The sequence below is a fragment of the Fukomys damarensis genome, unplaced genomic scaffold (genome assembly GCF_012274545.1).
Source record: "Fukomys damarensis isolate Sample0158 unplaced genomic scaffold, DMR_v1.0_HiC HiC_scaffold_13, whole genome shotgun sequence".
NCBI classification, from domain to species: Eukaryota; Metazoa; Chordata; class Mammalia; order Rodentia; family Bathyergidae; genus Fukomys; species Fukomys damarensis.
Window position 1 is genome coordinate 13,413,672 of NW_022900925.1, and position 12,048 is coordinate 13,425,719.

The following is a 12,048-nucleotide window of genomic DNA, read 5'->3' on the forward strand; positions in this document are numbered from 1 at the left end:
TTCTCCCATGTAGTTAACATTTGCAGTGTTATGACCTTTTGGGCCCTTGCTCTGAATTCTGGCTCCACAGGCCCTTCTGGACACCTAAGCAGACAGTTCCTGGCACTCCCAAGTCCACATGGGCCTCCCCTTGGGTCTCCATCTGATGGCTGTGTTCAGCCAGGCCAGGTGCCTAGGTGCTTGATTCCTTGCTTCCATAAGCAGTCCCCAAGTCTGTGGATCTCAATTTCTAAGTAGCTTATGTCCTCTAGAATCCTCGTCACACCTCTGTGATATCTACCAGTGTGGCCATTGCAGCACCAAACCTGACTTCTGCCCTACTCCCCAACTCCCTTGAGTTCCAGTGGGCTGTCAAAGGCAGACACCTTAATGTCTTCCCCTTTAGGCCTGGTGCAAACGATCCCTCCTTTGTGGAGTCTTTTTATGTTCAGATCAAGTTGACTTTTGCTGTTTTCCTCTTCATGTTTAAAACTTTGAGCTTCTGAGGTGATCTAGCCTGGCTCCCAGCATTTGGTGACTGGAGGGTACCTGCTGAGGGCTCTGAAAGGAGCCCAGCACAGTTGGGGACCCAAGCCCCTGAGCTTGATGCAAGAGTCCTAGGATATGCTAATACATTGCACAAGAGCAGGGCTTGGCCTTCAGAAGATCCCCCTCCACAATCTGGGTCGAGTCCTAGGGGCCTGCATCCCACATCCTTCTGATCTGCCTCAGCCTCAGACTTTCACCCCATCTCACCTCCCAGTTCTGCATCCTGTATGCTCTACACTGGTCTCAGGAACATGGATCCATAGCACCTTTAAGCTTTTGTTCTGCTTCTCTTGGCCAGAAGCCCTTCTAACTTCTATGCAAGTTTGATCTTTTCCTGAGTGTCTCCTGTCTTGCATCTGAGAGGGCTGGCTCAACAATTAGCTGCCTCGACAAGGGATCTACATCTTTTCAGGGCCTGGCCACTTCTGCCATGTGTAGTCCTTCCTGGGAAAGATGGACCTCCCATCCATAGAAGTCACAGAACACTAGCTCTTGGGCCAGGATAGCCTCAGGCTACATGTTGACCAAGGCTGAGGGACAGGGGAAAGGTTGAGAGTGGAGGGCTATGAAGGTCCATGTGGTCAAGTTTTGAGTCCTAACCCCCAGTCTCCCAGGCTGATGACCAGCTGGATTCCTGCAGAGGGCCCTGAGGCCCACCCCTTGGGCATAACTCTGAGCTGGCCTAGCAGCTGGGGCTGCTGTTAGGGACACAGACCAGATTCATTCTCCACTGACCCAGCTTGCTTTTTGTCTTTGCCAGCAAAGAGTTGAAATTCACAAGCTTCGTCAAGGAGAGAACCTAATTCTGGGCTTCAGCATTGGAGGTGGAATTGACCAGGATCCCTCTCAGAATCCTTTCTCTGAAGACAAGACAGATAAGGTGAAGGGATTAGGGTCCTGTACCTTGCATGGGGCACAGAGGGGCTGAGATGGCGAGTCCTTGCTTCCTGGGACTTATGGAAGGCTCAGGGCTTATCCTTTCAATCCTAAGAAGGTCCAAGAAATGACTGGTGGGAATAAGTAGGGCTGGAGATGAGGAGTGGGCCTCCGAGTCCTAGTATGTCTTGTTCAGACAGCCTAGGAGGAGGAGGAAGCAGCCATTAGCCTGAGCTGGAGCACCCCTGGGGCAGTCACTTTCTCCCTGGTTGTCTTGGCATAGCCTGTACCAGGTAGATACGCTAGGGATTGAGGTGCTGGGCACAGAGACAGAGGGATAGCTGGGAGAATACCATGCTGAGTTCTGTTCTGTAGATAAGGGACCAGTCCAGCGATCACAAGGCTTAACCTGGGCTTCCTCTCTCCAGGGCATTTATGTCACTCGGGTGTCTGAAGGAGGCCCGGCTGAAATCGCTGGGCTGCAGATTGGAGACAAGATCATGCAGGTAACAAGTGTCCCAAAGAAAGCAAAGTTTGGGCAAGAGGGGCTGAAGCACTTGGGGTTGAGGGGCAGGCCCAGCCTCACAGTGGGGAGGAACTCACCAAAGCTGTTTTGGAAACTGTGCTGGTATTTCGCTGGGGGAAGCTGGCTCTTTCATGTGCCTTGGCTCTGGTACAGAGCATCTCTAGGTTTGGGATATCAGCTTGGGGTCCTGTTTCAGTGTCCCAGGCCCTCCTCCCCACCAAGGGCCCTCTGCTTCTAGATCCTGGAGGGCAAGGGGCTGAGGTGGGCTGTTCTCTCTCTGGGCTAGGTGAATGGCTGGGACATGACCATGGTCACACATGACCAAGCCCGGAAGCGGCTCACCAAGCGCTCAGAAGAGGTCGTGCGTCTGCTGGTGACACGACAGTCGCTGCAGAAGGCGGTGCAGCAGTCCATGCTGTCTTAGCAGCCAGCCATGGTCCCCAACACGTGCCTGCCACCTGTTTGTACAGTGACCCCACTTCCACACTCTGCTGCTCCTCCTGGTTTCTGCTGCGTGCTGAGTCCCACGTCAGAAGGGCAAAGCTGATCCCAGAGGCCTGCGCCAGCCTTCCTTCTGTTCCCACTCCTAGGCCAAGGCTCTGGGGCCCTCTCTCCCTTGGATGCTGAAGATTGGAAACAAGGACGTGGAGCTGAGTGGCAGCTGGTCTGTACTGAACACTCAGTACAGGCTCAGCCCCCAGACCCTACTGCCTGGCTGCTGCAGAGTTCAGGCCAGCAGGAAATCTTACTTTCTCAGAGTTGCCAAAGCTGGGGAATGCCAGGTGGGGCCGGGTTTTCCCAATTTGCCCTTGGCCACAGACAGGGCTTGGCCCAGCCCTCATGTCACCTCTGAGGTGCCTGTGTCCCACACTTCACCCACCAGGTTGCCTGGTGGGGGCTGGACCCACACACTGCCAGAGGCACTATGAACGTTCACCTGGATGGAAACGGGCAGGCTCCCATTCCCCGCCATGAGGGGTGCTGGCCTCCCCAGGGTTTGTCTGCTTACAGGATTTAAAAGAGGCTCAAGGCTGACATTTCTGGGCAGCTCTCAGGATTGCCACTTTTCTCTGCACCTGTGGGTTTAACTTTTGTATTTTTTTAATTACAACTTTGATACAAATCGTTTTTATCTTAATACTTGGAGATGCTAATTCTTTTGAAGTTAGCTTACTAATTCACATCTGGGAGCAGCTACTCTTCGCACACGAATAAGCCTTACTTTACCGTGGAAACGGGCAGTGTGATGCTGCCCCACACCTGACATCTTATGCCCAATAAACAAAATGCTGAAATTCGCATTAGTCTTTTGAGGCCTGGGGTAGGGATGCTTGGAGGTGGACTTAGATGAATGCTTTGGTGTTAAGGATGGTTGGCCTGTCTGCTGCTGCTGTGGGACAAAGCCCAACTCAAAGCAGGTGGCTGTAGGGGCTGGAGTGTTGCTTGCCTAGTGCATGTGAGGTCCTGGGTTCCACCTTACCACTGCACAAAGAAGCCTCAGTGGAAACTCTCCTCAGCAAGGTCTTGTCTATTATACATCTGGGAGCACCTTCACTACAATTGGGGCGAAGAGTGTCTGGAGTGCATTGTCTTTTGAGTGGTGCTGTGAAGAACCTAAGTGTTCTTAACTTCCCTTGTGTAACTCAGCTTCAGCTGCTACTGAGAGGGGCATACATAGGTCTATGGGAAGAGCACCTTAACAGTTTTAAGGATGCCCTGAGCCAGTCAGGGACACTGCTGCAGGTGTTTTCACGGCCCAAAGCTAGCCAGATGGTGAGGCAGAAAGCACCTGGCCTTCTGCCTATGCCTACCAGTCCTAGCACTGCCAAATCAAATTTATAAAGAAAAGTCCAGGATTTGAAATCTTTCATTTTTAAGGTCTAGTGCCCAATAACACACTGTAACAATAACTCAGTGGCTGAAATCAAATGGGTTTATGGGTTTATTACAGCTGTAATCTCTGCTCTACAGAAAGCCAATTAAATCCTTGGTACTTGTTACAGCAGGGCCTTTACTGTTCCTCCTTCCAGTGCCCTTAAACACTCCAACCTGTTCACATCTACAGTTTGAGCAGCTGCTGTACTTTGGCACTGGCAGATGTACCTTTCAGACAGACCTACCTGGCCCTGAGCGGGCAGGTGTCTTAACCAGCAGGGCTTTCCCCGATGAAGCCCAGGCTCAGCATACAGCCACCTGGGGTCAGTGAACGCCATAGCCCCATGCTTGCCTTTACAGGTTAGTAAAGCTGGCTCCTAGACCCCAAGGATTTGGTTCTGAAGGCCAGCATACCTACTTTCTGCATCCAGCAAATGCTCAGAGTATGCAGAAAAGCCAAGTTTTACAAAAGGATACAGGCCCCTCACATTGGTCTTGAGTTAAAAAGAATGGATAAGCTCAAGGCATGTCCTGGGTCCATTTCCTCCTGCTGTAGGTCGACAACTTGGGGAAGGAGCTTTGAGATTAGGATCGGGTTCATAAGCATTGCGTTGAGGAGGTCTCAAGTTTTCTGGGGCTCCTCTATAACCAAAATATTGGTGTCTCATGTAGGGGTCTGGGAAAAGAAAGGGAAAGGGGCCTGCCCTCCCTCCCAGGGGAACTAGTCTCACCATTTGGCAGGACTAACAGGGCTCTAAGGCACAGACTGGTAGAGTGTGTCCTGCTCTACAGGTGCTGGCTTAGGAGCAGCAGGGTAGATAGCAGATGGGCCCTATCTGGCTCTCAAAACGTGGAGGTAGGATAGAAGGCAAGAGTGAGAGTAAACCATTTCCAAAACATCCCTCCCAAAATTCTGAAAGTAGTATGGTATGTGACTGTGGTAAAGATCCAGAAGGAACTGCGCATGAGACTGGTCAGAACCATCTGACAGGGGCTAAGGAATAGTCTTTACCAGGCCCTCTGGGCCACCTGTTACCGCAGTCATCGAAGAGGAGTTATGTAGAATGGGTGGGTGCCTGGAATGCGGTTTTCAGAAGAGGGACTGCAAGGCCTAACCTCGAAGTCCTCAACTCTCCACCACTGGCACCTTTGAGTCCATTGGCACAGCACCTGGCTGCTTGTTCTCTGGGAACACAGTGGTGGCAGCAAGGCACCCTTGTTGTCTCAGCTGCAAGGTCAGCCTTTCAAACTGCTCCCAGAAACACTGGTTGTTTGAGGCAAGGCCTTCGGTTGCAGGTTCAGCGTCAGATTCTGCCTGGGATGGCTGTCAGGACCTGTGTGTGCTACCTGAAGGCTTAAAGGAAAGAGACGATGCATCAAGATGCAGGAGGGCCAGGTGCCGGGCCCCTGAGGCCGGGCAGGGCTGAGACCTCTGGGGAGGTTGGGAGGGACTGCCTGAGGTCTAGCTTTCAGTCTTGGAGCACAGTCAGGTGTCTCTCCCAGAAAGAGGATCCTCCATGGCCCAGGAGGGGCCCAGCAAAGGTAGGTTGGTTGCATGTAAGGCATTTGGCCCTGAGCGAGATAGTGCTTCTCTGCTGGCACAATGAACCAGCCCACATCCCAGCCACTTCTCTGGTCTTTGTGGGGTGCAGCCTTCCCCACCAGAGCCACAACCCCCGCTGTTTACATCGAGTCTCTGGGTGCTAGTTCAGCTGGTTGTACCCTAGTTTCTTTCTGTATATACAGAAGTGCTGGATGAAGAAGACAACATCGAAGAAGATGCTGAAGATGCCAAGGCCAAACTTGGTTGGGTCTCCGAAGATCAATGTCCACTGGTCTGTTAACAGCCAGAGGGAGAGAATCTAGTTTTAGAGAACAGCTCCTGAGGCAGCTGGAGCATGTGGGACTGTGGGGACTGGGGTGGGGGTGGGGGAGGCTGGGGATCCCCATCTGCCCAGGGAGTCTCTTTGGGGCTGGGATCAGCTTAGATTCCTAGGCTGCTTGACTCGGGCTGGGGGGAGACCCAGGATGCCTGGCCTGGGGACAGCACTCTGGCTGACTCACCATTATTGTAGGACTGGAGGAACATCTGAAGGAGGCTGAAGGTACCCCCTGTGAAGTCCAGGAACACACCGCCAATACTCCAGCCCTCAGTGCTTTTGTAGTAAAAGTTCATGTAGACCTGGGCCAGAGAGAGATGGAGGGCTGTGAGGGGCTGGGTGGCTGCCTCATGTGCCTTGTGACCACCACGCCAAACAAGGGCGGCTCTGATTCCTCCCACTCGTGTGCTTGGGCCTCAGTTCCAAAGGACACGGTGACCTTTGGGCTCTAACAATGCCTCAGCCAAGGGAATATTTGGGTGTCCTGGGATCTCAGCTTCACACACAGCAAACAAAGCTATCTCCTCCTACCCTGGCATCTTTCAGCTTGTGTGTGAGAGGTACTGCCTGCCCTGCCCCACTTCACCCTCCCTGGTAGGGAATGCTCTCTCCTGGGTTCCCAGCAACTCAGATTCTCCTTTCACCTCCAATGAAGCTGTCCCCAGACTCAGCCTGGACTCTACACTGCTTAAGAACACAGCTTGGGAGCCAGACTTGCTGATGTGAATCCCAGCTCCATCACTGGAGCTGTGTTATGGGCAGGTCTGAGTTTTCCTTTCCTTAGTGTCCCATTCTGGTGGGTGGACCTAACTCCACCTCAGCAGTGATAGGACTCCAGGACCTCATCCTGGGCTTCCCAGATTAGTGGGGTCTGCTCCGACACTCTCCTTTTCCCACTACCTTGGTCCTACAGCCTTCCTCCAAACTGATGGTGCCCTCTGGGGTTCTGCCTGGCACCATCTGTCTTCCTCTTACCTGGGAGGGAGGGCTTGGCCTCTGGTGAGATTCTATGTCCTTGTTCTCTCCCACTCTCTTGCATATTTGCTACTCCTCCAGGCCCAGCCAATTCCAATATCTCCCACCGGGGTGCCTGCCTCCCAGGTTCCCAGCACTAAGTCGTCCCACATACCGGGATGGAAGCCACTTCCCCAGAGACTGTCCCCTCCCTGTCCCAACCCTGGTGAGACCAGCCCTAGGATCCCAGCTTCAACATTCTCAGTGCTGCTCAGGCAGCTGGTCTCCTGCACAAGCTGCCTGGCCTGTGGGGCTGTTGAACTAAGTGCTGTCTTCCTTAGGGTCTAGCCCTGTTCCTGGCCAGCTCTCTCCTTTCTGAGCTCACGGGACATAAGACTCCCTGTGCAAGGGAAGCACATGCCCTCTGAGGGGTCCTCCCTCACAGATGTGTTCAGTGAGGTCCTAGATTTACAGGGTAAAGTACGTAGTTGGCACCTACTTCATACTGACCCCTAGCTTGAGCCTATGCTTTTGGGGGAAGATGTGCTTTTAAGTCTCCAGACCTGGACAGGACCGCTAGGGTTCATGGGAAGATGCTGATGGACAACCGGGGAGAAGATCTCTGCCTATAAGGTGGCTGCAGGTTCTTCTACCTACTCTTTTCTGATTCTCCTGCTGCCACTGTGCTAATGAGGGACAGTCAAAGATAGACCTACCCAACCCGACTCGGGAGCGTGAGGTCTGACAGCCTCCATCGGCTTCCTCGTGTGAGCAGCTCTGCCAGGCTGGGCTCCCTGGCTCACTGCAGCTTTCCACCCTCATCTCCTTACCCTAGCAAAACCTGGCCCAAGGGAGCCCCCAGGGTCAGTACCTCTGACCTTCTCTCATGTTACCAACCATATGGAGATGCGGGAGAGCCCTGAAGTACCTGTGGGAAGTACTTGATCAGCGTGACAGCGAGCTTGATGTAGGAGAAGCAGAAGAGAAACTGCAGCCATGTGGTTGCCCCGACAGCAGCTACGATCATGGTGATGATTGCGAAGAGCCATGCGAGCACCAGGAAGCTGACAGCGGGCCATGACACACGCTGGCTGCCTCGCTGAGGATGAGATGGAGAGGACTGGGTGGGCTTGGAAGAAGGGCTGGGCCGAAGGGGAGAGTTGGCCTTGACACAGCCTGTGTGGCCCACACTCAGGCTGCTGTGCCCAAGGAAAGGCAGGGTTGGAGACAGATTCCAGAGATCCCTGGGCTCCATCTGGGCCATGGAACAAGTAAGTGAAGTGCCAGGCATCTCCTGCCCTCAGCACCAACCCCATCTCTTTACTATCAGGGTCTCTTGTTCTGTCCATCTTGGATTCTCTGGCTCCCATCTACTTTCTAGTCCCATTTGGCAGAGATGGGGGCCTCTAGAACTTATTCTGAAGGAGCACAGGGTGCTGGGGACATGAGATCCAACACCGGAGGCCAAGTGAAACAGTGAGGTGAGAGGGCCTCTGGATTTTGTCCCCCATCAACTCTTCTTCAGACATGGCTCCAAGTGGGCCTCTTTCACCAGAGCATCAGAACAAAGGTAGGGAGGCCTAGAAGGTTCCTAAAGGTGGGGGTCACACAGCCCCCTCTGGCCTTGCAGAACATAAAGGGAACTCCCCAAGGGAGGTGGCAACGCTGTTGCCTTAGGATCTCCCTGTTGAGTCTGACAGCCCCCCAGTAACAAGCCTGAGTCCAGGTTCCTCCTCAACTCTCTCAGCAGGAGGCTCCCCCACTGGCACCCTGAGCCCTGGCCAGCCTATTTGCTTACATTTCCCCCAAATGCCTTTTGGCCTCCACAGTTGTTCCCGAACCCTTCCTGTTTACCACAGGAATGTCAACCCATTGGACAGTGGGTGTCATTTTCCTGACACTTTCCCTCCCCACCTCCTTGGCTTGGTTTTGGCTTCAACTCTGCCCCATGGCTGTGTGTCCCCATCCACACAGCTCTCACCTGCCTCTCTCTGTGTCCTCACTTAAGACTTGGGGGATGGTCTGAAGGCTTGGGTTGAGGAGGTATCCTTGTGCTTGCCCAGCTAAGGGCCTGGCCCATTGCCTAGGACTGGGAAGCCAATGCTAAATGAATGAAAACGTCCTTTCTGAGGAGCCTGAGTCTTAGGTGGAATGGCAGGTAGCAGTGGCGGCTGGCATGAAGGTTGGGTGTGGGTGGGTGTTGGCTCAGGCTGTCCCAAGTGGGCCAGGCGCAGGCCTCATCCCTCACCTCATATAGGCAGCACTGTATGATGACAATCACGGTGAGGGCGACTGCATGCAGGCTGAAGAAGACGTCATTATACTCCACCGGGTTCACACCGTTGGGATATCTGAGGAGAAACTGCTCCTGTTTGGGGCGGGGAGAAGCAGGGAGGTGAGGGGCCACCTGGCTGTCCAGTGGTTTGGATGGCTGTGTGTGGGGAGCAGCATCATACCTGGATGTAGGGCACCCAGAGAAGGCCGATGTTGAACACACTGTAGGCCACGAAGCCCATCAGGTTCAGGGCCAAGAAATCGAAGCTCAGACCAACAACACTGCAGGGGGCAGAGAGGATGAAGCAGGACAGGGGTGAGGCTTGGGACCACTGGAGTGGGAAGGGTCAGAGCTCCTGGCACACAAGGGAAGGAGGGCGCTGCTGGTCATAAGGACAGTACTGTCTCCATATCACAGTTGATGCCACCCAACCCCTCTTCCAGAAAGCAGGTTCTCACTTTTCCTTCCTTGTTCCTGAGATTTTTCCTGCTCCTCCAGTCCTGGCCTGTGGAAGGTGTGGAGGCCTCCTGCAGGGAAGCTGTATCTCCTTCCCTGGCTCTCTGCTAAGAAGCCCACATGGCCAGGGTGACTGCCGGAGAGCTTATATCCTTGCTTCACAAAGGTGCAACCCCAGGCCTACTCTCACTTTGTCTCAAATCACAGAGTGCTTAGTCTCCAGGGCTGCAGGTGCACGCTGTGACACCTGCTTTCTAGGGCTGAGGAGACTCTGGTGGCCTTTTTCCTACTCACCTGGTCTTAGCTTAGCTGAGAAGTTTCATGTTGCTGCTTTCCTAGGAGGGGCTGGATTGGGCAAGGGACCAAGTGCCCAGCCCTGGAAGTCCTGCCTAGGCTCTTGGAGAGTTTTCCCATCAGGACAGCTTTCTTGAAAGGGTAGGCAAAGGAAAGAGCAGAGTGGGTCTGAGGCCATGCTACCTGAGGCCCCACCTGTTCTTACCTTTTCCGTCTCCAGTTCTTGATCACCTGAGGATAGAAGGAGATGGACCAGGCCATAAAATAGATCCAGCCAATCACTTGGTTTATGATACTAATGATGTTGCTTCGGATCACAAAGAAGAGTATCCTTGAGCTGGAAAGAGATTTTGGGATGGGATGAACTGAGGCCCGACTTCTGTACCCAGTGCAACCTCCCTTTCCATCATTTAATTCCACATAGGTGGGAGCAGAAGCCCAACTACCTGGTCTGGTTGGAATGATTTCTATGCAGATAAGCAGTCACTTGTCCAACATTTTGAGATGTTACTTGAAAAGAGGACTCTGTCACTCCAGGAGGCACTACAACCTGTTAGGAAGACTGAATTCAATCTGAGGCCACATACAGTTATTGAAGGCCCCACCAAGAGTCTGGCTCTAGACTATGAACCAGGCAGTGGAGGCACACAGCTCACAAGATCCTGCCTTCTAAGAGCTCAGTAACCAGAGGCAGAAATGCTGGGTCGGCCAGCCAACTCGATCCCTGAACGGCCTGTGTGAGGCTTTCTGAGCAGAACCATAGCCTAGTCCTTGGGTCCTCCCCCTGGCTAATCTCTGGGGGAAGGTGGGCTGGCTTTCTTCCTCTCACTAGCTATGTGATCTCAGGCAAGTTATTCAATGTCTGACTTTAGTCTGCTCATCTATAAGCAGGAATAACCCAAGTGTTGCCTTACAAGGTTGCTATAAATAACACGACCTCTATAAATCTTACAGTGCAGAACCTGGCACATGGCAAGCTGAGAATACTTCCTACCACAGCTGTACAAGGACAACCATGTCGCCTCTATTTCTATAATTATTAGATTCCTTGACATCCACGGAAGGTGTCTGCCTCATGACCTGCCTGGTTGCCAAGTTACAAAACAGGAAGTGTAAATACCAAACACTTGGCAAAGAGTGGTTTTATCCACATTCCTCCCAATCTTTATCAAAATCCCTGCTCTGGCTCTAGCTTAGTGGTAGAGTGCTGCTTGCCTAGCATGTGAGAGGCCCTGGGTTCCATCCCCAGTGCAGGGGGAAAAAAAAAATTCCTCTCTCTAGGAAAATGAGCCTGGAAGCCTGCCTGTCCATAGCATCTGACTTCCCAATCATTCCTCTTAATACTTTCAAATTCTCACAGAACAGCAGGGAGTGGGATTGTGTCTTTACTGAACCAAACTGTCTCTCCTAGTCTTCAATCTGTTGCTCCCTGTCCAATATTCTGGGTCCCACCCTCAACCCATACTGCAGGTGCTTGAGGATGAGGCTTATTAAACGGCACTGGCTTCCTAAGGAGGACCCCTGCGGCACTGTCCTTTTGGTCTTAGGACCAGCAATCAGGGCCTTTGTCAGAACAATGGAAATGGGGCAAGTGGCTGTGTTATAAAGCCCCCTTCAATTTCTGGTCTGTGCCCCGTGACAGTGTAAAGACAGGCACCAGTTTTGGCTCTTTTATCTTCCTATCACCTTACTTTTTCTTCTTTTTAACAGTTTCCCTGTGATGTCATTTACACATCTGTCAGTATCTAGTAAATCCATTTGGATCTAGGCAGGGAGAAACTGGGTCAATCGGAAATTCATCAAAACAAGGCAGAATGAAATAACAGTCCCTGCCTTTTACTGAATGCTCTCTACTTGCCAGGTATCATCCCAGACATTTTATACTTGATATTGTTTTTAATCTTTACAGTGTGATCAGGTAGAAGTTATAAATCCTATGTTTACAAATGAGGAGACTACTATGTCAGGCTGAAGTACTTTACCCCAGTTCACTGGCTAGGCTCCTAGATTGGGTTCTAACCAGTGGCTCTGATGTCATGTTAGGGGACAGGGGAAGTTAGAGCTGGATGGGGTGGACTCAGTAAGGCAGCAGCCTGACAGGTGGGTTCTGACAGGAAGTTATCTTATACAAATGGTTTGACTCCTACTATTAATTTTTTAAAAATTGAACTATAACATATATGCTGAAAAGTACACACATCACAGCTTCATGAAATAACCAGGGACTGAATGAATGCTTCTAGTTCCCAGATCAAGAATCTAACATTTCCAACACCCCAAAAGCCCCGTCCTACCCCTCAGTCTACCCCCCAGGGAAATTGCTACCCTGACACTACACTGATACAGAGTCACTGTATACGCCAAGCTTTTTTTTTTTTTTTTTT

General features: G+C 52.2%; 2 protein-coding genes across 4 annotated transcripts in view; one reads left to right on the forward strand and one right to left on the reverse strand.

Annotated features, from left to right (window-relative positions):
- The window catches only part of Tax1bp3 (Tax1 binding protein 3), a 4,889-nt gene extending 1,664 nt beyond the window's left edge, over positions 1-3,225 (forward strand). Inside the window, exons 2-4 of the mRNA XM_010611380.2 lie at positions 1,289-1,408; positions 1,833-1,910; positions 2,217-3,225. Of these exons, the coding sequence (XP_010609682.1) occupies positions 1,289-1,408; positions 1,833-1,910; positions 2,217-2,354 (336 nt within the window). The 3' untranslated portion in view covers positions 2,355-3,225. The remainder of the gene's footprint in view (positions 1-1,288; positions 1,409-1,832; positions 1,911-2,216) is intronic.
- A 67-nt stretch (positions 3,226-3,292) lies between these two features.
- Ctns (cystinosin, lysosomal cystine transporter) overlaps positions 3,293-12,048 on the reverse strand; it is a 19,066-nt gene continuing 10,310 nt past the window's right edge. For 2 of the 3 annotated variants that reach the window (XM_010611378.3, XM_033762846.1), the window contains 7 exons: positions 10,111-10,214; positions 9,870-10,001; positions 9,096-9,195; positions 8,888-9,007; positions 7,568-7,738; positions 5,870-5,987; positions 5,433-5,642 (listed from right to left, as the gene is read on the reverse strand). In XM_010611378.3, coding sequence (XP_010609680.1) covers positions 5,509-5,642; positions 5,870-5,987; positions 7,568-7,738; positions 8,888-9,007; positions 9,096-9,195; positions 9,870-10,001; positions 10,111-10,214 — 879 coding nt within the window. In that variant the 3' untranslated portion in view covers positions 5,433-5,508. Of the gene's footprint in view, positions 5,160-5,432; positions 5,643-5,869; positions 5,988-7,567; positions 7,739-8,887; positions 9,008-9,095; positions 9,196-9,869; positions 10,002-10,110; positions 10,215-12,048 lie in introns of those variants that run through there. The other variant, XM_010611379.3, reaches the window with a different exon arrangement.